The sequence below is a fragment of the Leopardus geoffroyi genome, chromosome A3 (genome assembly GCF_018350155.1).
Source record: "Leopardus geoffroyi isolate Oge1 chromosome A3, O.geoffroyi_Oge1_pat1.0, whole genome shotgun sequence".
Classification (NCBI taxonomy): Eukaryota; Metazoa; Chordata; class Mammalia; order Carnivora; family Felidae; genus Leopardus; species Leopardus geoffroyi.
Window position 1 is genome coordinate 133537618 of NC_059336.1, and position 24060 is coordinate 133561677.

At 39.9% G+C, this 24060-nt stretch overlaps 2 protein-coding genes across 3 annotated transcripts in view; both read left to right on the top strand.

The window, feature by feature from the left end:
- Positions 1-24060, top strand: part of YWHAQ (tyrosine 3-monooxygenase/tryptophan 5-monooxygenase activation protein theta) — a 49306-nt gene that overhangs the window by 13340 nt on the left and 11906 nt on the right. For both annotated transcript variants that reach the window (XM_045447783.1, XM_045447784.1), the window contains exons 3-5: positions 19279-19402; positions 22352-22515; positions 22716-22811. In XM_045447783.1, the coding sequence (XP_045303739.1) occupies positions 19279-19402; positions 22352-22515; positions 22716-22811 (384 nt within the window). The remainder of the gene's footprint in view (positions 1-19278; positions 19403-22351; positions 22516-22715; positions 22812-24060) is intronic.
- LOC123581626 (copper transport protein ATOX1-like) lies at positions 13154-13689 on the top strand. Its single transcript, XM_045447793.1, has one exon. The coding sequence runs from the start codon at positions 13305-13307 to the stop codon at positions 13509-13511; it is 207 nt and encodes a 68-aa protein (XP_045303749.1). The 5' UTR covers positions 13154-13304; the 3' UTR covers positions 13512-13689.

Sequence of the window (24060 nt, forward strand, 5' to 3'; positions counted from 1 at the left end):
TTTATGGAAAAGTACTCTTCCTGTTGTCCACTGCCTTTTATCATAAAGCCTTCCTTTACAGACCACGTTCATCTGAGATCATCTCTCCTTTCTCTGGATTCTCTTTTGTCTGGAAGTGGGGAGAATTGGGGCTTTACACAACCATGCTCTTCAACGAGAGCAGCTCCCATTTATCTTTTGATACATACTTCTGTTTAAGAAGAGTTGGGGAGGGAGTAATTATCGATTGGTAAGATATTCAACTATTACCATGTTAAAAGAAGTCCATTTTCCTTAGTGGGACTTAGGAGACCTTCCAGTTGTTCTCGAAGCCTCCTTTCTCACTCTTCCTTCCCTCTGTGCTCCAGCCACATGGAACTACTTTCCTGTTCTCCTGTATTGTGAACTTTCTTACTCTGGCTCTCATGCTCTCCCGTGTAAGAATGTGCTACCACATTGACGTAACCTTTTCTTTCTCACTAGGCCTAGTGATGGGGCCCAATTCCATAGGTAGTGTCTGGAGTTTACCTGTGTCCTGCCTTCTTCTTGTGGCTGCCCCCAAAATAAATTGTAACCAGTTCAGATCAGTATTGGCAAGCTGTAAGGGTATGTAAGAATAAAGACTTCATCTTTTTTTTTTCCTCTCTGTTTTACTAAGCACTACTTTATTTTTCAAGGTTATTGTTTTGTGCTGTACCCAGTAGTTCAGTAGAATATAATCGGTAACCTGCATAAATTTAGTTCCAAATGTAGAATAATTTCCTTACCACAGTCTCTTAAATTCCTGTTGACTCTGTTCTTCCCTTTGTACCCTATGACAGCTATCTGATAGACGGGAGCACTGTATATAATATAGCAGCAGAGATAAATGTATGTGGCACGGGTTAGCTGTTGATGGGAAAATTAGTCTACAAATAATTATATAATTTCTGTGCTTTAGAAATGGCTTAGTCCAGCTTGTCGTAGACTTACAAAAGACAGAGTTCATGGGGTGCCTGGGTGGTTAAGCCTCTTGAGCATCTCACACTTGAATTCGGCTCAAGTCATGATCTCATGGTTTGCAGGATTGAACCCCGCATTAGGATTGAGTGCACTGGCAGCATGGAGCCTGCTTGGAATTCTCCCTCTCCCCACCCCCCCTTCCCCGTCTGCCCCTCCTGTGCTCTCCCTCTCAAAATAAACTTAAAAAAAAAAAAAAAAAAAAAGGCAAAGTTTGTATAAAAGTACACCAGTGTCTTCAATAGTATAAGCTATGAACTATTTTTAGTAGTTTTCCTAGGAAATCTCAAAACTTGACCCATATACTAAGCTAGCAAGGCAGTTTAGACCTGATTTTAATTACTAGAACATGCTTTGTATTAGAGATCAAGATGTCTGTCAGTACCAAACTTAAGATTTGACTTCCTGTTTTGTTTTGGTATTCCTTTTTTTTTTTTCAAGTTTATTTATTTTTGACAGAGATAGAGTGCGAGCATGAGCTGGGGAGATGCAGAGAGAGAGAGGGAGGCACAGAATCCGAAGCAGGCTCCAGGTTCCAAGCTGTCAGCACAGAGCCCGACGCAGGGGTCGAACTCACGAACTGTGAGATGACCTGGGCTGAAGTCGGACACTTAACCGACTGAGCCACCCAGGCGCCCCTGTTTTGGTATTCCTTTTAAGGAAACCTCTTGTTTCTCACTATCATTTTTCTTTTCATTTGCAAATCAGTGGCTAGAGTAGTTTCATATCAGTAAATTGCATAGTTTTCTAAGGGGAAGGAAGTGTAGACGTTGGTATTAGCCTTGGTTCTTTTAGTAGCACTGATATTTAAATGTTGGTAAGTTGTGGTTGTGTCTGTGTCATTGTTTCTTAGGCAGATTGACAGATTTGGAAAGTAGTGTTAGTACTACCAGCTGGATGTATTAAACTGTCATTCCAAACCCGTATGTCTTGGCCAGAGAGTTGAGAATCTTTGAACAGAAGGTATACCATTCCTGTTAAGGCAGCTCAGCATCCAGCTGCTAAAACGTGAGGAAATAGCAGACAGGTCAGAGATGAAGGACTGGGCATTACATTTGTTTCTAACATGTGGATTGGCTCTGCTGCTTTGTGTGAAGCGAAGTACAAAGACTGTGCGTTTTCTTTGCTGTGCGCACATGGCAGTTCACACACATCCCAACATTTGTTAGAGGCTAAAACTTTGTTACGTGTCTTCACCACCATAGTGGTGACAGCTGTGTAGGTCAGTCAGAAGATAGGATGAACAGTCTTCTACAAGAACAACATTTTATTGGTCTGGGGTTTTCTAAAGTACTAATTGTTTAGGGGAGCAGAGGAGGTGCGCTGTGTTCATAAAAAGGCCATCTTGGCCCCTAAAAAAAGCACCGCTGTGCTATAGCAGGTGTTGATAGCAAGACTGCTGTCATTGGTAATCATTTTTCCTCATTCATGGGATGGTGGTGGCTGGAGATCTGATGGACCAGGAGAAAGAATTTAAAATATTTGGGGCAGAAAGATAGGTAAAGTTTTTTTTCTTTTTATTGCGAGCTCTGGGTTTTTTTTTTCCTGCCTTTCCCCTTGCCTGTTTATTCTCTGGTTTCTAGCTCCTTATTTTCTTTTGCCCACAAAAATAATCAACTGCTTGACTGCTTGGACCACTCTGGCTTACTTTTTGCTTTTATTATAACTATAGTGACACATATCCCTTTGGGTCTGAAGAATCCAAATTAGTTCTCTATGATAACAATTGGTCATGACAGAAATCATATTATTTTGATTTCTTAATTTGACAAATATCTCAGCCAGTGTTGGATTTTAGGTCTGTTACTTTTAGAATTATGTTTCAAAAGTTTGAATACAGTTGGATTTTAGTTTAACACTACAGTCAGCTCTTTCTCCCAAGAATGCATGTGCGCATTCATGAATGCCCTGGGTTTGTATGACTTTTAATAAATAGTAACTGTTGCTATGATGGCCCAATAACAGTTTTGCAAGGATTCCCCACTGCCACCAAAATCAGGATAAGGAAGAGTTTGTTTGTCAGGGGCACCAGATGAGTAAAAGCATAGTGGACATTGATGGCCCAGGGTTTGTCCCCTTGGCCTTTTGGGCTCCATGTCTCATTTGTTGGCAGTCTGAGAGTGGAACTGCAAAAACTGTAAATCGATCAGAGAATAATGTTAATTGCCTACAGACCAGTTTACAGGAGGAACCAAATTCAGCATTAGGAAATTGCTTGGTGAGCACAGAAATCAACAAAAGGCGATGGTTAGATGATCTTAACGACTAGTTACTCTGACACCTGCTGCATCCAGCCTTGGTATAGGTGCTTTGGTTTTGGAAGACTGTGTTCATGGACCCAGGTACCTTGTCACTAGTGCTGGAGATTACTTGGTGTTTGCTTTTTCACTGTCTCCCCAGTACCTGCCGTGTTACCAGCTTCTAACATAATTATTGCCGATATGTTTGGCTTCAGGTATATGGGAGGTGCCTCATTATTGCTCGGTGCTTGCTCTTCCTGCTGTTGCAGGAATGGTAATCATAGAAATAAGGTTGGACCTCAGTCAGGACAGTGCTTCCCAAATGTTCTTGTGTTATGGTACACAGAAAAACCATCTTTATATGACACACTGGGGAAAATGGATTCCCCCCCTCCCCCCCGAGCTCACCCTGCTGCTGAGAGGTTCGGTATCTCTTTACCATTTATATTAGTTGAAATCCATAGGTTAGAGTCTTATTCTGGAGGATGGTGAGTGCTAGGCTATAAATTTATTCTTTCTTCAGCAGGCCATTGGGATTTTTGAGCAAGGGATTATTAATATACCCAGAATGGAATTTAAGGTTAATCTGGCAGCAGGCTATAAAATGGATTAGAGAAAGACAGCCCTAAAGCCTGATAGATCAGTTAGGTGATTGGATTAGTTGAGGTGAAATGATACGGTTAACTTGGATGATAGAAATAGGAATGAGGCTTGAGAAGATCAACATGTAGACGCAGAGAGGGCTTGCCAGCTGGTGGTAGGATGAGAAAAGCAGAGTGAAAGTCAAAGGCAGTGCTGATGGACCTGGACCTGGGTGACTAGGAGCGGGAGGAGGATGGTGGAATAATGAGTACAAATAAGGACTGTAAGTATAGTAACAGGTTTGGAAAGACATTTACTTCTGTTTAGGACATTTTGAGGTCTAGTAGAAACTCATGTTTATAAGTGTATGAGGACGCTCAACCATATAACACTACAGAGAAGTTGGGAGTGTGGATGGGCTGGTGGAAGGAGTTGGTTGCCTTACCTCCCTGAGTTTAGTGCACTTCAGAGTATGGCCTTTAGCTTTGTGGACTCAAACACACTTCAGGGATAGATCCACACCAATCAAGTTCAATGTGATTGGTGTATAAAACCAAGAACATTGGGGTGCCTGGGTGGCTCCGTCAGCTAAGTGTCCGACTTCAGCTCACGTCACGATGATCTCATGGTTCGTGGGTTTGAGCCCTGAGTGGGGCTCTGCACTGACAGTGAGGAGCCTGCTTGGGAGTCACTCTCTCTCCCTCCCTCTATGCTCCTCCCCCACTTGCTTGCTCTCTCTCAAAATAAATACACTTAAAAGAAAAAAACCAAGAGCATTGTTCGTTTACAGTGAGGAATAACTGGCACAAAGATTGCAGTACTTGTATCGGCATGACCAGTGTGTTCTCTTTCAGTGGGCAGATAGACTCACATAGGAATCAAGTCATCGTCAGGAAGTTGCTTAGTAAATGTGGCCTCCTGATGAGTTCCGTGGCTGCTCAGGTGTATAATGGCCATCGTCTCCACGGCAGGGCATGGGTTTGTCAGTGGGTTGATGGACTATAATTCACACTCCTTAGGCAGTATATTGGATTGTTTTCTTCCGTGTCTGTCCCTTTTCTGTGTCCATGTCTCTCTCTGTTCTTTCTGATCGACTCCTCCTTATTTTTAAGATATATTTATTTTACATACTGTCAGATTACAGGCGTTTTGCATTTTTATTAATTTGCTATACAAAGTTTTGTATCAAATCTAGACAAAATAAAGCCTTCAGTGGTGTATAGTTAAGGAGAGGGAGATATGTTCCCAAAGTATACAATGCTTATTGGTCTGAGGTTTCCAAATGAAGTCTTGACTGAGGTAAAATTACATCCATGAGTTTAGGTGACGAAATACCAGAGGGCCTGGGAGTGAGGCCAAAGGAAGCATTAGGATGACACCCAGGTTTCTAACTAGGGCAACCAGGTGCTTTTGCTAAGAAAATTGAATAGGGGAAGAGAATCAACAGTAGACTGTGTTAGCAAGGCAAATTTAATTTTTTTTTTTAATGTGTAAAGTTTAAAGTCTCAAAGGCCCGTCCAGGGGGACTTGTGTGTGTGCGTGCGCATGTGTGCGTAGGAGCACCCGCTCAGTCTGGTTGTAAGAGAAAAATACGTGTGGTGGTACATGGTCATTGAGGCTTATGTGTCACATAGTGTTCTGGATCAATTTGCATGAACTCACTTAATCTTCATGACAACCCAGTGGAGTAATAGAGATTGGCATTAACTCTGTTTCACAGGTGAATAGACAGGTTTAGAAGTGGAAACGTTAATTGCCCAAATAGGTAAAGGGCAAATCTGTGGGTCATTAGCATGTAGATGTTGGTTAAAATCATGCCAATAATACCTCAAATGAACCCACACCTTGTCAGTTACCTTAAAATGGTAGTGAGCTATCGAGATATTTGAGATCTTTGATTATTCTAATGAAACCTTTCTTCCTGGTAGCAAATTAATACTTGTCAGATTTTAGAAAGTGTAGTCAAAAAGGCAGACACTTGTTGGAAAAAATATAACCCTACTTAAAAATGTAGGGGCTCCTGGGTGGCTCAATTGGTTAAGCCTCCTGCTCTTGACTCTTGATTTCAGTTCAGGTCATGATCTCACGGGAGATGGAGCCTTGGGCTCTGTGCTGACAGCACAGAGCCTGCTTGGGTTTCTCTCTTTCTCTCTCTCTCTGCCCCTCCCCCACCCCCCCCCACCCCCCAAATAAATAAGTAAACTTCTAAGAAAAGGTAGATAATCCTCTAAAAGAGGGTTGGGAGACACATGTCCTTTTTATAACCAACTCAGTTCTTTGCACATGCTAAGTACAAAAGAAGTTCTGTATTTCTAAATAATCCAATACAACCCTCTGCGAACATGAGGTGTCACACATGTATTGCTATTCAACATGTTGTAATTTGTGTTGTTACGGTTTTAGGAAAGTGGAAACTTCACAGATTAAGACCAAGAATTTTTCAGTTACTTGAAATTTCGGTTACTGTAATTATTCTAACTGGTGACTTCTCTTTTATTCCATTATTTCTTCCTTCCCACTCCAAAAGGGTTTTTTCAGTAAAGGTCTGAGTGGGAACTTCTCTCTTTGATAGATCATTTATTTTGCACCTGCTTTTATATGGTACTTTAATTGGTTGAGGAATTCTGACTGACAGTTGTTTTTTCTCAGCACTTGGAAGATACTTGATTGTTTTCTGATGAAAAATCAGCCTGTCGGTCATATTGTTGTTTCTTCCTTGATAGGTAACGTGTCCTTTCTCTGGTTGCTTCTAAGAATTTTCTTGTCTTTGGCATTCTTCATCTTACCGTGCTGGTCTAGGTATGAATTTATGTTTATTTTATCTTGCTTGGGTTCAGTGTACATTTCTACTCTGAAGATGGTGTCTTTTATATTATAACTGGGAGAGTCTCAGCCTTATTTCTGAATAGCATCTCTTCTTCATTCTTTCCCTTCTCTGGAATTCGTATCACATGTTCTCTTAAACATCATTTTTTAGGCATCTCTGTAGAATTCTACTTGCATCTATAGACTTATCCATAATTTTTTTCATCTTGGTAGTTATTTGTCCTCTGCTTTGATTAGTTTCTTAAAGTAAGCCTTCCGTTTTTACTAATTTTCTCTCTTTTTTAATTCTAAAAACCTTTCCCCCTCTTCCCTCACCTCCAGGCTGCCTTTTCTTAATTTACTGTATCCTGTTCTTCCTCGTAGCTTCTGTTCCCTCCCCCCTTTTTTAAAAAAATATTTTTGCTTATTTGAATCAAGTGAAAGTGTCAAACTTCTACAAAGATAAAGAGAATGTTGTAATAACCCATTTCCCAGCTTTAACAATTATGAATTCTGTTTTGTTTATATCCCCACCAGAAACAGTCCTCTGCCTCCATTTGAAGCTAGTCCTGGGCATCATCTCTTTGATCCATAACTATTAAAATGTAGGTCTTGAATCCTTTTTAACATACTTATTTTAGGGGCACGTCGGTGGCTCAGTTGATGAGGCTTCTGACTTTGGCTCAGGTCATGATCTTATGGTTTGTGAGTTCAAGCCCCTCGTTGGGCTCTCTGCTGTCAGCAGCACAGAGCCTGCTTCAGATCCTCTGCCCCCCTCTTTTCTGCCCCTCTCCTGCTGTCACACATGCACATGTTCTCTTTCTAAATAAATACTTATCATACTTACTTTATGTTTTATTACACACTGTCGTTTTTTTAAGTTCTTCGGGTTCTAACCATCCCTTGTTTGCGTGTTGATCCCGTAGAGTGGATCTGTCCCTTGAGTAGCTTTGTTGTTGTTGTTTTTTAACGTTTATTTATTTTTGAGGCAGAGAGAGACAGAGCATGAAGGGGGGAGGGTCAGAGAGAGAGGGAGACACAGAATCTGAAACAGGCTCCAGGCTCTGAGCTGTCAGCCCAGGGCCCGACGCGGGGCTCAAACTCACGGACCCTGAGATCATGACCTGGGCCGAAATCAGACACTTAACCGACTGAGCCACCCAGGAGCCCCTGTTGTTTTTAATAATATGGATGTAGCTTTTTCCATGGAACTTGTGGCTGTGCCTTGCATTTGTAGAAGTAGCTTTACACAGTCAGTGCTTTTGGGGATTTGTTTCTTCTGGGCACACTAAGCTTCAGCTCATTTTTACATACATCTTCAGCTCGTGGATTCACACATTGTGTATGAAATAAAAATCTAAATAAATAGCACCTGCACAGAACATGGGTTTGAGTTTCAGTGTTTTATGGGACACTGCACCCACCTGCCAGAAAACCCCAGGAAATAGCTTTCTTGCTACCTTTCAGCATTGATAGGTTTTTCTAGGGTCCCCAGTTCTGGCACACACCACTCTCCTTGTGTTACAAACCTTGACTTTTTGCTCTTAGTTTCATCTTATCCAGCATTTCGATGTCTCCTTTTTTCTTTTGGAGCTCTTGTAGTTTTTCTATTTTATTTGCTTCTATTTAGCGTTTTGATTATTTTTAGAAGGGAAAGTCTGTTCAGTCTCACTGTATTGCCAGAATCAGAGCCTTTTCTGCCCATCTATTTTAAGGTGATGAGTCAGAGATTTCTTAAGTACTCCACTCCACCATACTAAGAGTGCATGAGTGTGTGTGTGTGTGTGTGTGTGTATTTTAATCTGTGGTACTGCTCTGCAAGTAACATTTAAAATGTGTAACCGTTTCATGTGGTCAGTAGACAGTACATTAAACACACATTCAGACTTGTATTTCAGTTAAAAATCTTCTGTCCTTGTATTTTATTTGGGCTAAAATTGAATAGTCACGTTAACTTGGACTTCTCATATTGAGAAGTATTTTGGTTATATTATATATGACTTAATGTAATAGAAAATAGGAATAAATGCCATTTAATTGCCAGTCTTTAAATACATGAAACTTATATGAGATACATCTGGGAAATGAATCCATTAACGTATGAAGAGTTCTTACAAGTCAGGAAGATGGCAAAGGACACAAATGGAGTGTCAATAGAAAAGGATACACAACTATTTACTTCATTTATAATCAAGAAAACTGCAAACAGAAGCATAATAATCTATTCTCCCCTTACTAGATTGAAAAAGAGAAAAAAGAATGTTCCCTGGGTTCAGAGGATATTGAGAAATAGAAACATTAATAACATTGCTAGTGAGATTATAAATAATTGAAATCACCTGCGTGGCTCAGTCAGTGAAGCATCCGACTTCTGCTCCAGTCATCATCTCGAAGTCCATGAGTTTGAACCCTGTGTCAGGCTCTGTGGTGACAGCTCAGAACCTGGAGCTTGCTTCGGATTCTGTGTCTCCCTCTCTCTCAAAAAATAAAGATTAAAAAAAAAAAATTTTTTTTTTTTTTTTTTTAATAAATTGGAATCACCTCCAGGGAGGACAGTTTAACAGTTTATCCTAAGGATCAAGTGTGCATTTTGTGCACTGTTGGAAATATCCAAAGATTTGAAGCAATTTAAATGTTCATCAGTGGAGAGTATTTAAACATTTATAGTATGCCCATTTAGTGTACTACTGTGCAGTTTTAAATATATGGATATGGAATGATCTCAGAGGGATTATATGGAGATAAAAACAGGGTACAGAATAGTGTGTAGTGTGATGATATGAGTGGGGTGGGGACCATGGATTTTAAATGTATAAAAAATATCTGGAAGAATGTATAAGAAACTGGAGGAAGGAAAGAACCGGATGGCTAAGAACCCAGGGGAGGGAGAGAAACTTTATTTAGCATTTTTGAATTTTCTGGGATGTACATGCATTACCTCTTAATGGCAACCAGAGTCTTCTTGTGTGTGAAGAGAAGATACAAATAAGGAAGAATCCTGTGGTGTTGATTTGAATTGGAGATACTAGTATGAGGTCATGATTTAAAAAAAAAAAAAGGTTTCCTTGAAGGAGCAAAACCGTGAAATAACAGAATAGCAAGACTATTATTTTTCTGTAGGAATAACAGAGGGGTGGTTAACTCTTGCAGTTATTACTTTGATGAAAATAAAGAATTAGAAAAAGAAATGCACACTGCACCGTTCTGAGGTAGTACTGTGCGTGAAATCCTGTTGCTCTGGCACCTGTTCAGCATGCTTCTGTGCTATGGCCTGGGTTCATTGGACAAAGAATGAGTCTCACTGTGTGATAGGCACTGTGCTACATGCTTAACATGCCATATACAGAATTTTATGAATGAAAAATGGCAAGAAAACATGTTTATCTAGAGGTCGATTGCTCTTTGATTTAATGCCTTAATAATAGCATAGGTTATTAAAAGTTAGTGAATATTTTGTTTATTTTATTTTTATTTCACCTAGGCTTTTGTTTCAGATTTAAATTCTAGTTAATTAACATATAGTGTAATATTGGTTTTAGGAGTAGAGTTTAGTGATTTATCACTTACATATAACACCCAGTGCTCATCACAAGTGACCTCCTTAATACCCATCATCCATTTGGCCCCCCCCCCCCCAAAACACCCCTCCAGCAACCCTCAGTTCTCTATAGTTGAGTCTCTTATGATTTGCCTTCCTCTGTTTTTTTTCCTCCTTCCCCTTTATCTGTTTTGTTTCTTAAATTCTACATATGAGTGAAATCATATGGTATTTCTCTTTCTCTGACTGAGTTTCACTTAGCATAGTATACTTTAGTTCCATCCATGTCATTGCAAATGGCAAGATTTCATTCTTTTTGATGGCTGGGTAATATTAGAGTGTGTGTGTGTATGTGTGTGTCTGTATCTATATTTATATCTACCACCTCTTTATCCACTCATCAGTTGATGGACATTTGGGCTTCTTCCATAGTTTGGCTATTGTTGATAATGCTGCTGTAAACATTGGGCTGCATGTGCCCCTTTGAATCAGTATTTTTGTATCCATTGGGTACATACCTAGTAGTTATTTTGCCTATTTTATAGAAGAGGAAATGAAATTAAGGAACTTGCTCTAGATGCAGACTCTAGAACCAGATTATCAATCTAGCACTCATTCCATTGAGGCGTTCGAACGTAGTTCATGATGGATATTATGAAATTTGGTGCCTTTTAAAAATGTTCTTGTGATTTGGGAGTTTTTTGCATTTTTCTTTTGAAAAGATTGCCATCTTCAGTACTTTCCACCTATTTGTGCAATTGCACCTTTGTGCCACAGACTCCTTCCTTCGGAGTGCCTTCTTCCCCCATGCTTTCTGCCTATTTTTGTAAAATCGTATTTACCCTTTAAGACACGGGTCACTTGATACCTCAAGAAAAACTTGTAGGGACGCCTGGGTGGCTCAGTTGGTTAAGCATCCGGCTTTGGCTCAGGTCATGATCTCACGGTTCATGAGTTCGAGCCTGGTGTTGGGCTCTGTGCTGACAGCTCAGCCTGCTTTGGATTCTGTGTCTCCCTCTGTCTCTGCCCTTCCGCTACTCAAGGCTCTGTCTCTCTCTCTCAAAAATAAATAAACATTTGAAAAATAAATAAAAAAGAAAAACTTCCAGTTGCTTAACAGAGTAGTTATTTCCTTATATGAGCTCCCATAGGGCTATTATATATATATACATATATATGTATATATATATACATATATATGTATATATATACATATATATGTATATAATATATATACATATATATGTATATAATATATATATAATATATATATACATACACACACACACAGACACACACACACACCATTGACTCACTCATTGTTTCTGAACAAGTGTAGGGAAGGCAGCACATTGAGTGAACAGAGCTCAGTGACACTAGACCTCCCTTAGTACATAGACATACAGTCTTGGGTAATGAATGTCCAGCTGCTCACTCATTTAGGTAGAAAATTGTTTTACAATTATCTGAGGCTAAGACCTAATTTTGTTTTATTAACTAGTTAAACACAAAGGGTTCCCCCCCCCCATGGTTTTAATGTATACAAAATTAACGAAGAATGCAACTACTATGTAAAAGTCGAGAGAAGATTTTACTTTATTTTGTTTGTAATGACTGGTTAGACCGTTAGTGATACTTGTACAGACTGTGGAAGTCTGTATCTGAAGGTTCTCCTATTCATGGTGATTTCTTAGAGGCAAACATCTGGCTGTGTTATGCTTTACACTTTAGGCGTATCAACATTTACATAGGGAAATACATACTGTTTTACTACAAATTGCTTTTATTTCTCCCTTGTCTTTATATTAATGTAGATTTTAAAATTATGTGTAGACATATTTCCTACTAATTTCATTTTAGGATAGTTAAGGACACATAAAATACTAGTTATGGAAGGGATTATTATCTGAAAGGATAATTGAATAGAGGAGGAGGGGAGCGGCAAAAGTATTAAAGTAAAAGCTCTAAAATTTAGGTCAGTATTGTTACTAAAGATGCTTTGGCTTCATTTTTTGTCATTAATGAGGCTGATATTTATAGTTGGTTGTCCAAATTTGCATCTTTTCAGTTGACAAATAGGTGATGTTTAAAAGAAGAAGTTCAGAGAAAGAACTAGTTACGTGGCCCCACCTTTGGTTGTCAGTGCATGCTTAAAAGTTTTAGCACCTTCTGTATGATTGTTAAAGGGTCTGGCAAGAAGTTTAATCCCTTAACTTTTAGTATTGAAATAATACTCTGAGCTATGACTGGGTGTCTGCAGGATGATTAGATATCTTCAGAAATGGGGTACTTAAGAATGAAAGAGATAGCATTATAACTGTACGAGACAGCAGGCTTAAGCCAGGCAAACCAGGACATAGGGTCACTCTACTCCTCTGGTACAATTTACTAAAAATTTTTTTTGTTCATTTGTAGAGGTTTGGGATTTGATATAGGTTTGAGTAAAGAAGGTAGGGACCTGAATATAGGCATTGCAACTTGAGTTTGAGCTCTTACTGATCTGATCTGCCATGTGATGTCAGCTAAATCACACAGCCTAACCTATGGGATCCCTCACATTGGTGATTAGCCTCTATGAAAATTTTTACTTCATTCCTTCATTTTTTTAGTTAGGCACCAGAGCTGGGGTTTAAGACTTAGATTCCAAGACTTAACAGTTATGAATCAGTAACATTTTTTTAAAGTTTGTATTTATTTGAGAGACAGTGTGAGTGAGGGAAGGACAAGGCGAAAGGGAGAGAGAATCCCAAGCAGGGTCCATGCTCAGCATGAAGCCCAACGTGGGGCCCAAACTCATGACCCTGAGATCATGACCTGAGTTGAAATTAAGGGTCAGACACTCAACCGACTGAGTCACCCAGGTGCCCCAATCAATAACGTTTTTAAATAGTGCTGGGGGTGGGGGCTTGGGTGGCTCAGCTGATTAAGTGTTAAGTGTCTGACTCTTGGTCTTGGCCCATGTCATGATCTCACAGTTCGGGAGATTGAGCCCCACGTTGGACTCCGTGCTGACATTGCAGAATCTGCTTGGGATTCTCTCTCTGCCCCTCCTCTACCTGTGTGTTCTCTCTCCCTCAACATAAAGAAATAAACTTTAAAAAAACTAGTGCAAGGGAGAGAGCCAGCAGAGGCGTCGCGTCGCTACCACCACATCCACAGTCATGCTGAAACACGAGTTGTTTGTGGACATGACCTGTGAAGGCTGCTCCAGTGCAGTCAGTCGGGTGCTCAACAAGCTGGGAGGAGTTGAGTGTGGCATTGACCTGCCTAACGAGAAGGTTTGCGTCAACTCTGAGCACAGCGTGGATCTTCTGCTGCAGACCCTGGGAAAAACAGGACAAGCTGTTTCCTACCTCGGCCCCAAGTAGTGAGGGCCCGGACCCTGGGCCCAAGATGGAGCAAAGCGGGCAGGCCGCTGATCCTCTCCTGCCTTCCCGACAGACCTGGGCCTGGCAGTCCTACTCAGCAGTAGGAGTTCCTACAGAGACCCTCACTTGCCCTGCTCCTCCCTAGCGTCCCTGCAATAAAATCGAGCCACTCTGGTTGTAAGTGTTAAAAAAAAAAAAAAAATAGTGCAAGGGCAATTAATTGTGCAAAGCATTTATTTTATTAAGGGTAGAAAATATTTCCATAGATTGATAATGTGATAGATGATTAACTTGGATCGTGTTATAGATGATTCATTGCCTCCTTAGTTAAGGCAACAAGTCCTTTATGAGATTCAACCCTAGCTGGTATACTTAGAATGGTAATTTTTTTTTTTTTTTTTAAGTTTATTTATTTTGAGAGAGTGAGAGAGCACGTGGGAGCAGGGGAGAGGCAGAGAGAGAGAGAGAATCCCAAGCCAGCTGTCAGTACAGAGCCCAGCGCAGGGCTCGGACTCATGAACCGTGAGATCCTGACCTGAGCCGAAATCTAGACGTTTAATCATCTCAGCCACCCAGGCGCCCCTAAAATGGTAATTTCTGAGAAGAGAAGGCCTTTGGATCATAGTATTCTCATTATATAAAGAAACAGTTTTGAGAAGCTGTGATTTGCCACCAGGTCATAGAGCTAATGACATAAATCACTTTCACAAAGGAATCTAATTTCTAAAATCATACATTCTAAAATAACCCAAAGTTACCCTGGTCCTTTATCTTCCTCTCTCTCAGACCCATCCTGTAATTCCAGCCCATCACATGCAGCCTCTGAAAGGTCCACTCAGCCACCCCAAATCAGGGTGGTTATGTGTGTATAATTTCTTTCTGGATGAAATGTGATTTCCTTCTTGAGTCTTAAATTTTACTTTGATTTCAGTGCCTTGGATTAATCAACCTAATTAGGAGACAGTTAATGTCTAGAGACTATTTTTCGTGCATATCATGTCAGTGGGGTTTTTTTTTTGTGCTACATGATACTTGAGGTTGGAATGTCAGAAAAATGTAGCTCTTACCATTCAATAAATGTTCCAGTTGTTAAATAATCATATTGCCCTGTACACCATATTAATTATTTTGTTTTACTAATTGTAATAAATATCTAACATAAGGACAAATGCTTTTAGGTATTTTTGGGTATTATTAACCTTTATTTTGCAGGGTAGGGCTTAGAAATACTACCTCCGGTTTCAGATAGTGGCTCCACTTAATTTGTATGACTTGGACACGTTTTTGGACTCCAGTGTGCTTTTATTCATTGTCACGATGGTTTGTTTAGCTGTAAATAATACATAAAGTGCTTAGAATGGGGCTTGGCATATGTTGAGCATTTGACTATTTGCTGAATGGATGGATGTAGTTTTGGTGGTAGTATGTGCTGATTAAACGGATAAAAATATATGGATAATGACTCTTCCTCAGTTACCTACTCTTCTAAATAAATCAGCTTCTTATATAAAGAATAAGCTAGCTATATGATGAGGGACAAGAGCAGTTTATTTTGTCTGTAAACAGGAATCACTTATAAATGAGTTTAAGGTAAACATATTATTTTAGTTTGTTGAATGCCATGGAATATTACCACTGAAGCCAAAGGAATTGTTTAGAAAAACTGTTGATGTGATGGTAGGAATATTATAAGCCAAAATAATTCTCTGCTGGGGATAGAATTAGTTATTAGAGTTTTGCTTTCTTCCTAGCCTTTTCTCTAAGACATGGGCTTGAAGAGGAATAGTTGCTATACGAAATTTACATCAATATTATTGCATGACAATTTCATTTCTAATACAGTTCTCCATAGCTTTTCTGATACAGCCTTTTATTTTTATTGCCATCCTATCTTTATGAGATTAAGCTTATTCTGAGGTCCTTTAGCGTCTCTCAAAGTGACCTGTGTAGTAACTTAAACATTTTCCTCTGATTTTGCTCAGGTTTGTGTTTCTTTGGTTTAGCCCTCAGTTACGAGTCCACCTTGTAATTTTGGGTAGTGAGTACATGGACTTTACAGATCTCTCAGATTTTCGAAAAAGAATGACCATTTGCCTTCTACCCAAGTCAAGTCACACAGTCAGTGCTGGAGGAACCCCCCCCCCCCCCCCCCCCCCCCCCGTCTTAGCTCTCCAAGCCTCTCAGGATCATAAAATCTGCAGGTCGAAGAGTTACAAAGGGGATCTCCCGCTTAATTGACAAGAATAATGTGCGGGAGAAATCAGCGGGGGAACTTTTAACTACCTAGATGTTAAAACTGATTCTCTGTCTCCTGACTTCTTACCAGTTACCTTATATGGAAAGATTTTCTTATTCGGGTACTTACCATTTATCATTTTGGTTCTCTCTCTCTGATCCATGTTGAGTTTTTAAAATAATTTTTTAAATAAAAGTTGTACATTTAGACTTTATACCTTTAAGTATAGCCTTTATTCTGTCTGGTATTAATAATTAATACTGGTATTTTTAAAAGTTATTTATTTATCTTGAGAGGGTGAGCATGAGCAGGGGACGGGCAGATGAGGGCCAAGAGAGAATCCCCAAGCGGGCTCCATGCGAAGCCCGATGCGGGGCTTGATTTCACGAAGTGTGACATCATAACCTGAGCTGAGGTGCAGAGTTGGATGCTTCACCGACCGAGCCACTCGGGTGCCCCAGTACTGGTATTGATACTACCTGGTAATAGCCATGATCATTTTGGTAAGACATGAAGCAGAATCCACTGTCTTTTGGGGCTAAAATATACATCTCTCTACTGATAACATGTGGCAAGACAGAGTTATTCTGTCCCTGTTGTTTCCGTCCTTCCTAGGGAGCTAGTGATGTGGCATCTGACAAAGAACCCGTAATATCTAGCTGAAACTCCAAGGTGGAAGTAATGTACAAGTGACTATGTAAAAGGCAGCCTTGTCGATCGTATGTCGTGGCTGTATGCAAGCTAGTAGTCAAAGTTGGCAATTTTAGAAAGGACGAGTTTAGCTCACGAGTGGCTGTGTACTTACTAGTGCAATAGTTGTTCGCAGCTTTCCCAATCGTTTGGAGGCCAGTCAGCCGTCCTCATGAGCGCGCCCACATCTGGCTGCGTGACTGAGGGGGGATCGGTGCTACAACCGCCTTTCTCTTCTCGCCCCAAGTCCTCCCTCGGGTCAGGCTGTTCTCAGCCTCTGCTACCACACTTCGGCCACGTTCCATCACAGAGTACTACGTCTTAAAGGAACCGAGTAGCTTTTTTTGTGACGAAATGTCTTCACCAGAGCTGGCACCTTTTTGGAGCTCCTCTGTGTGATCTCGTCTTAACTGACTCACTCGGGAGGAGAAGAATATTTTATATTCCAGTTCTCAGTTTGGGTGCAAGCAGAGGTTGTGGCTCCCACAGAATCGATACTGTGTTTGTGTTGTGTAATGCAGCTTCTCACAATCCACTCTTGTTGAATTTTTCTTTAAAGATAGGGATGGCTGTGGTTCAGTTTGCGATTTCAAAACAAGTCCGCTTCTTTGCGGCGGTCTCTCCACGCAAAAGTCCTAAAATCTGGTGTTCCCCAAAAATCGTTTTTAAATTGAAAGCCGTCCGTGATATATACAAATGGTATTAGAGGGAAAAGTTAAAGTAGTACGAATTTCTAAGATTCTGGGAAAGAGTTTCTCAGGTTCATGTTAGCTAATAGCTATTAAAGTTGAATTGGTGATGCTGAGCAGAAGAAATTCTTACAGCCTTCTCTTTTGAATCTTTTCTCAATTAAGAGTTTGATGGTCGGGAGCCAGCATTCGTTTTCACTGTTCCCTCTAGTGTTTGGGTGTGGCCCTTAATGACATCTATTGATTCATTCCTGGCCACAATTTTTATGCAGTTTGCCAGTTTTATAATGTATAGACTACTGGGGCTTTGTTAGGTAATTTTAAAATAAAAAATTTTGCCTGAGCTTTAGGCCCTTTTAAAATATTTTTTATGTGGGGCGCCTGGGTGGCGCAGTCGGTTAAGCGTCCGACTTCAGCCAGGTCACGATCTCACGGTCCGTGAGTTCGAGCCCCGCGTCGGGCTCTGGGCTGATGGCTCAGAGCCTGGAGCCTGTTTCCGATTCTGTGTCTCCCTCTCTCGCTGCCCCTCCCCCGTTCACGCTCTGTCTCTCTCTGTCCCAAAAATAAATAAACGTTGAAAAAAAAATTAAAAAAAAAAATATTTTTTATGTAAACTTTTAAAAAGTAAATTTAAGGATTTAAAATATGTTTTCCTGTTCATTTCCGTTAAAATAAGTTATGGATGTAATCATTGCATTTTGTTTAGGCCATTTTTAGTCAGATAAACAATGAGAGAGCTCTTCAGTTAGAACCGTTTTCTAAACTTTTTCTTAGCCTTTTTTTTTTTTTTTTTTTTTTTTAACTGTAAACAACCTTTTGCTTCTTCAGTAATACAGTTAGGTGAATTTGAAACTATCTTAGCTGGATTCTTCTCTAAACTTCAGTTTTGTATTGTAGTTTGTTTTTTTAATGTTTATTATTTTGGGGGAGGGAGGGAGGGAGCAAGCAGGGAAGGGGCAGAAAGAGAAGGAGACACAGATCAATGCAGGGCTCAGACTCAGGAACATGATACTCATGACTTCAGCCGAAGTTGGACACTTAACCGACTGAGCCACCGAGGCACCCTTGTAGTTGGTATTTTTGTATAACGTTAACTGATAATATCTGTGGCTATTTTTCCAGAATGCAAAGATGACTGTGGCTGTTTCCTGCTTAAACTTTTTCACTAGTTTTCACATTGCCTAGATCAGTGCTGCTCAAACTTTGCACCAAGTCAGAAGAGGGGCGATACCTGGCTGGCTGACCACTGACACCAACCGCTTAACATGTGACACTGCACTGCGCATTGCTTTCACATCCACTGATTGGTTTCACTCCCAAAACCAACCGATGAGGTATAGGTATTGGTGTCTTAAAATTTCTATGAGAATTTTACTCTCCTCCATAATATTTATTGCAAAAAGATTTTTAAATTACTTACCATCGAGTAAAATTGATAGTCCACAAAGATCTCTATTCCTATTTGTCTTCTGTGACTTTTTTTTAAAAGATTTTATTTGTAAGTAATCTCTACACCCAGTGTGGGGCTTGAACTCATGACCCTGAAATCAAGAGTTGAATGCTCTACTGACTGAGCCAGCCAGGTGCCCTTCTTCTGTGACTTTTCTTCTGGCACACCTTGTACAAATTCCTCAGTTTGAGAGGCACTAGCTCATTGGATCAAGTGTACATTTCTTTGAGTAAAATAGGGAATAAAGACATACTTAATTACTAACCCAATATTTTCTTTTGAGTTTATTTATTTATTTTGAGAGAGACAGACGGTGGGAGTGGGGGAGGGCAGGGAGAGAGGGAGACACAGAATCCGAAGCAGGCTCCAGGCTCTGAGCTGTCAGCACAGAGCTTGACGTGGGGCTCCGAACTCACAGACTGCGAGGTCATGACCTGAGCCCAAGTCTGATGGTCAACTGATTGAGCCACCCAGGTGCCCCCAGGCTCTTTCTAATTAGTGTTCGATGTGCTCTAGCTCTACTATTAGAAACTATGACTTGCTGTGAGCCAAAGCATTCAACTAATGACAACCTTGTGACCCCTGCTCTCAGTCCATGTTTCAAGTCCAAGGTGGTATGGTTGTAGTCGCTGTGGTAATGATGCCAGTGCATATTGTTGTGAGCTCATACGAGTGCCTAATATTTTATCTTATTTCTTTCAGGAATTGTTGGATAAGTATTTAATAGCCAATGCAACTAATCCAGAGAGTAAGGTCTTCTATCTGAAAATGAAGGGAGATTACTTCCGGTACCTTGCTGAAGTTGCATGTGGTGATGATCGAAAACGTAAGTATGTTTGGTTTATGGGTAAAGTTAAAAATGTAAAGGAAAGGAGGATAAATGGGACCCTGTACCAGTAGTCACTATGTCATCTCCAGGCCCTCTTTAACTTTTTAAAAATCTTGGAGTCTTAAAAAAAATCTAGGAATGGGGCGCCTGGGTGGCGCAGTCGGTTAAGCGTCCGACTTCAGCCAGGTCACGATCTCGCAGTCCGGGAGTTCGAGCCCTGCGTCAGGCTCTGGGCTGATGGCTCAGAGCCTGGAGCCTGTTTCCGATTCTGTGTCTCCCTCTCTCTCTGCCCCTCCCCCGTTCATGCTCTGTCTCTCTCTGTCCCAAAAATAAATAAACGTTGAAAAAAAAAAAAAAATCTAGGAATCTATGTAAAAGAAAATTAATAATGTTACCTTAGTTTTCTCAAAAATGAAAACAGTCATGAATTGACCTTATGTGCTGCTGTTTTTGAAAAACTAAACTCCTAAACTCTGATTATAATCTGATAAGATATTTTAAAAATATCTTAACAAAGCTTAATCTTTTATGCTTTAGAATTTGGCTAAGTGTATTTTTAGCCCCCAGTCATTTGCATATGCTTTGAGTGATTCTGTTGTCTCATGGCCCTTAGTGTCATTATACCTTACAATTTAAGATAATTGGAAATTACATACAGAATATAGAAACAAGATGTTGTACTTCTTCTGTTTTGACATATTAATTTATTAACTACTACCTGTTCTGAAGGATCATCTTGTTGACTAATTATAACTACATTTCCGAGGAAGAGAGTGAGATGAAACGATTATTGCTCGTATATAATTTGTCATAGAAAAATGTAGATACAGAAAAAGAGAGTAACTGAATTGCCAGTCTTGTTTGTTTAAAAAAAAAAAAAAAAATCAAAGTGAATGTATTAACACTGAACTCTGTCTCCCTGGAATATTAGTAGCTAAGTGTAAGGCAGGTCCTATAACTAAATTTTGTGTATGTGCCTGCTACCAAATTTATCAAGTTGTAGATAGAAGCTTCACTTAATTCCTTATTTCCAGTAGGTTCATTATTTTAATTTTGCCCCATCCAAAAAGATGTGCCCCTTCAAATAGTTACTGTGGCTTCCTGCCCGCACAGAGTTACTAACTGAAAGTGGGACAGTGTGACCATCCCAAATATCAGTGTAGTTGAAGATACCAAGAGAAGACTGTTGTACTCTGCTGTAATAAAACTTGTATACTAAACTTAATATTATTGATGTATAATTTCTGTTGCCATAAAGATAAGCAAAACTGAAAGTGACAGATACTTGCAAGTCAAAGGGGGGGGTCTTTGGGAGACTGGGACATAGGCCCAGCCTTAGTCTGATGATTTAATCCTTTCTGGTTCGTGGGCATTTCTGGTCCTCTCCATAGAATACTCTAATAGTCTGGGATTCGTAGATAGTCTGTATTTACAGCCTAGATGGAGACACCTTTACCGCTGCTCATTGTATGTAGTACTTCCTTACATGCCAGTCAGTGGGAACTCCTTCATATGTGAGGGCCATATTTAGATCAATAAATGTGCCATTTCAGAGGACGGAAAATGCACATATTCAGGCCAAAAAGGGCTAACTTTAAATTTCTGTTAGGTATTTCTAAAGCTGTACTGGACCAGTAGTCTCGTTGAGAAAACCTGCCTGCCCCTTTGAACGCATGGATACAATCAGATTAGTGTCGGTAGTAATTACTGAACAGTTTTTTCAGGAAGGTGACATTTTTATTAGGTCAGTAATCCACCTCTGGTCAGAGCAGATTTTGTTCTGTATGTTGACACTTTCTTATTGCCTTTCACGTAATACCTCTTTTGATACCAAGAGTCAGTATTATTTTTACAAATAAATCACAAAAATACAGATATTGGTGGTGATGATCTTTGTAAAGTGTTTTCATTATTTTGGAAAGAGGTATTATAGCCCAGTTTTTTTCTGGTTTTATTGATATTATTGACCCATATCAGTCAAGTTATTATTACTATTTATTATTATTATTATTATTATTATTATTTTAAATATTTTATTTTTAAGGTAATCTCCATACCCACTGTGGGGCTTGAACTCATAACCCCAAGATCAAGTATCACACGCTCTTCTCGTAGGGGCCCCTGGGTGGCTCCGTAGGTTGAATGTCCGACTTCAGCTCAGGTCATGATCTCACAGCTTGTGAGTTGGAGCCCTGCATTGGGCTCTGTGCTGACAACTCGGAACCTCGGAGCCTGCTTCGGATTCTGTGTCTCCCTGTCTCTCTGCCCCTAACCCACTCACATTCTGTTTCCCTCTCTCTCTCTCTTTCTCTCTCTCTCTCTCTCTCTCTCTCTCTAAAAAATAAACATTAAAAAAAAAAAATTGCATGCTCTTCTGAATGAGCCAGCCAAGCAGCCATCAGTCAAATTATTATTATTATTTAATGTTTATTTATTTTTGAAAGAGACAGTGCAAGTGGGGGGAAGGGGGTGCAGAGAGAGAGGGAGACACGGAATCCGAAGCAGGTTCCAGGCTCTGAGCTGTCAGCACAGAGCCTGTCGCAGGGCTTAAACCCACGAACCATGAGATCATGACCTGAGCTGAAATTGGATGCTTAACCAGCTGGGCCACCCATGTGCCCCTCAGTCAAATTATTTTTAATTGCTGCATTTCCAGTTAGTAAAATTAAAAGATAGGAAAAAAGTGTCTTAGTCCGAGAGATTGAAAAATCTGGTCACACTCTCTCATGCTGTTTTTTAAAAAAGCTGATTAGAAGCAAACAACATTGTAAACTAGTTTTTAAATAGCCTACTACAAGAATGTTTTTGTGGTATAAGTGGTTTTAAGAGAAAACCACAGAAAAATCACTGCTACATGAGGCAGTAGCGTAAGTTAAAGGTGTTAATGTGCTGCATATTTGATGGATATTTTCAGTGTTGTGCTTGTTTTTTTCCTTCCCTTCACAGAAACGATAGATAATTCCCAAGGAGCTTACCAAGAGGCTTTTGATATAAGCAAGAAGGAGATGCAGCCCACACATCCGATCCGCCTGGGGCTGGCTCTTAACTTTTCTGTATTTTACTATGAGATCCTTAATAACCCAGAGCTTGCCTGCACACTGGCTAAAACAGTAAGTTTCAGATCATTCTCCTAAGTTCTTACTCATACTGATAAGGTCATTGCCATAAACTGAGAATCTGTGAAAATGAGTCCGTTGAACTTTATTTTTAACGGATAGTAGAGTATAAAGTGGTTGCTCACCTATTTAGTAAAAATGGTTTGTAATTGTAATCACTCTGTGTTGATGCAAATATCCTTTACCACGCATAGGCTTTTGATGAGGCCATTGCAGAACTTGATACACTGAACGAAGACTCCTACAAAGACAGCACCCTCATCATGCAGTTGCTTAGAGACAACCTAACAGTGAGTTGTTCATTCTTTCAATGTTGTTATCCTTTGTCTTTTTTAAGAACAAAAATAGTTATTTCAGTCTCCCTATATTTTGAGTCAGAGCTCAACTTTCTCTCAGAAAATGAACACAGGTATGTAAGTGAAAGTATTATTGAGTGCTTGTTAGTATTCTGTGTGGGCCAAATGTTCTTTTGTAGGCAGACTTTCAAGTTGAATAGGCGTTTTATTAGACCTTCCTGAGAAGATACGAAGATTGTAGGAACTCTTAATATTAACGTCATTGACTATTGCATTGGAATGAAGATGTTGATAATTATGTTAATACAGGAAGGTTTTATAGTTGCAATATTTTCTTGTTTTGGATCAATTAGCGACAGCAATTTAGGAATTGTGTAGGTATCTAAGCTTTCCTAAAATCCCGTGAAATGCCTTGTTATAATGAAAATTTACTTTGTGATGTCTTACAGTCATTTGATAGGGAGTAAACCTTAACCTCAGTTTACTCCACTTCTGTCTCTAGGCCAAGACCTGTTTCACTTGTTTATCTTTTTTGTTTTTCTTTTGTTTTTCTCCTACTTCTTGGATAGGCAGATAATGAAGGGTAAAATAATGGGCAAAAAAACACAAATTGAGCTTTACTTAGCTTCTTTTATAGGCTCAAGTAAATTTAATATGTCAAAACGTTTAGACAAAATGTGGCCGAAGGGACTATTCCTTTTTTTTTTTTTTTCAACGTTTATTTATTTTTGGGACAGAGAGAGACAGAGCATGAACGGGGGAGGGGCAGAGAGAGAGGGAGACACAGAATCGGAAACAGGCTCCAGGCTCTGAGCCATCAGCCCAGAGCCTGACGCGGGGCTCGAACTCACGGACCGCGAGATCGTGACCTGGCTGAAGTCGGACGCTTAACCGACTGCGCCACCCAGGCGCCCCAAGGACTATTCCTTTTAATATAAGTGTAGTTCTCCCCAGTTTGGAGCTTCATTTTTGCTAGAAAGGATTTTTTTTTTTTTTTTTTTTTAATGTTAGCACCATATCTGTTCAACTTTGCTGAACAAGGAAATAATGAAGATACTTCATTCCCAGCCATTAGAAATCTCTGTTCTTGTGGGGTAGTGGTAGAAGAATGATCGGTGTAAATAGCTTCCATGGAAGAAAAGCAAACTGAGCCATTATATCTCTTCTCAGGAATATTGTGGGGCTGCCTTTATCTTAACTGGTTTTGTTTTATTTTCTCTCTTAGACAGTTCTTTAGGGATAT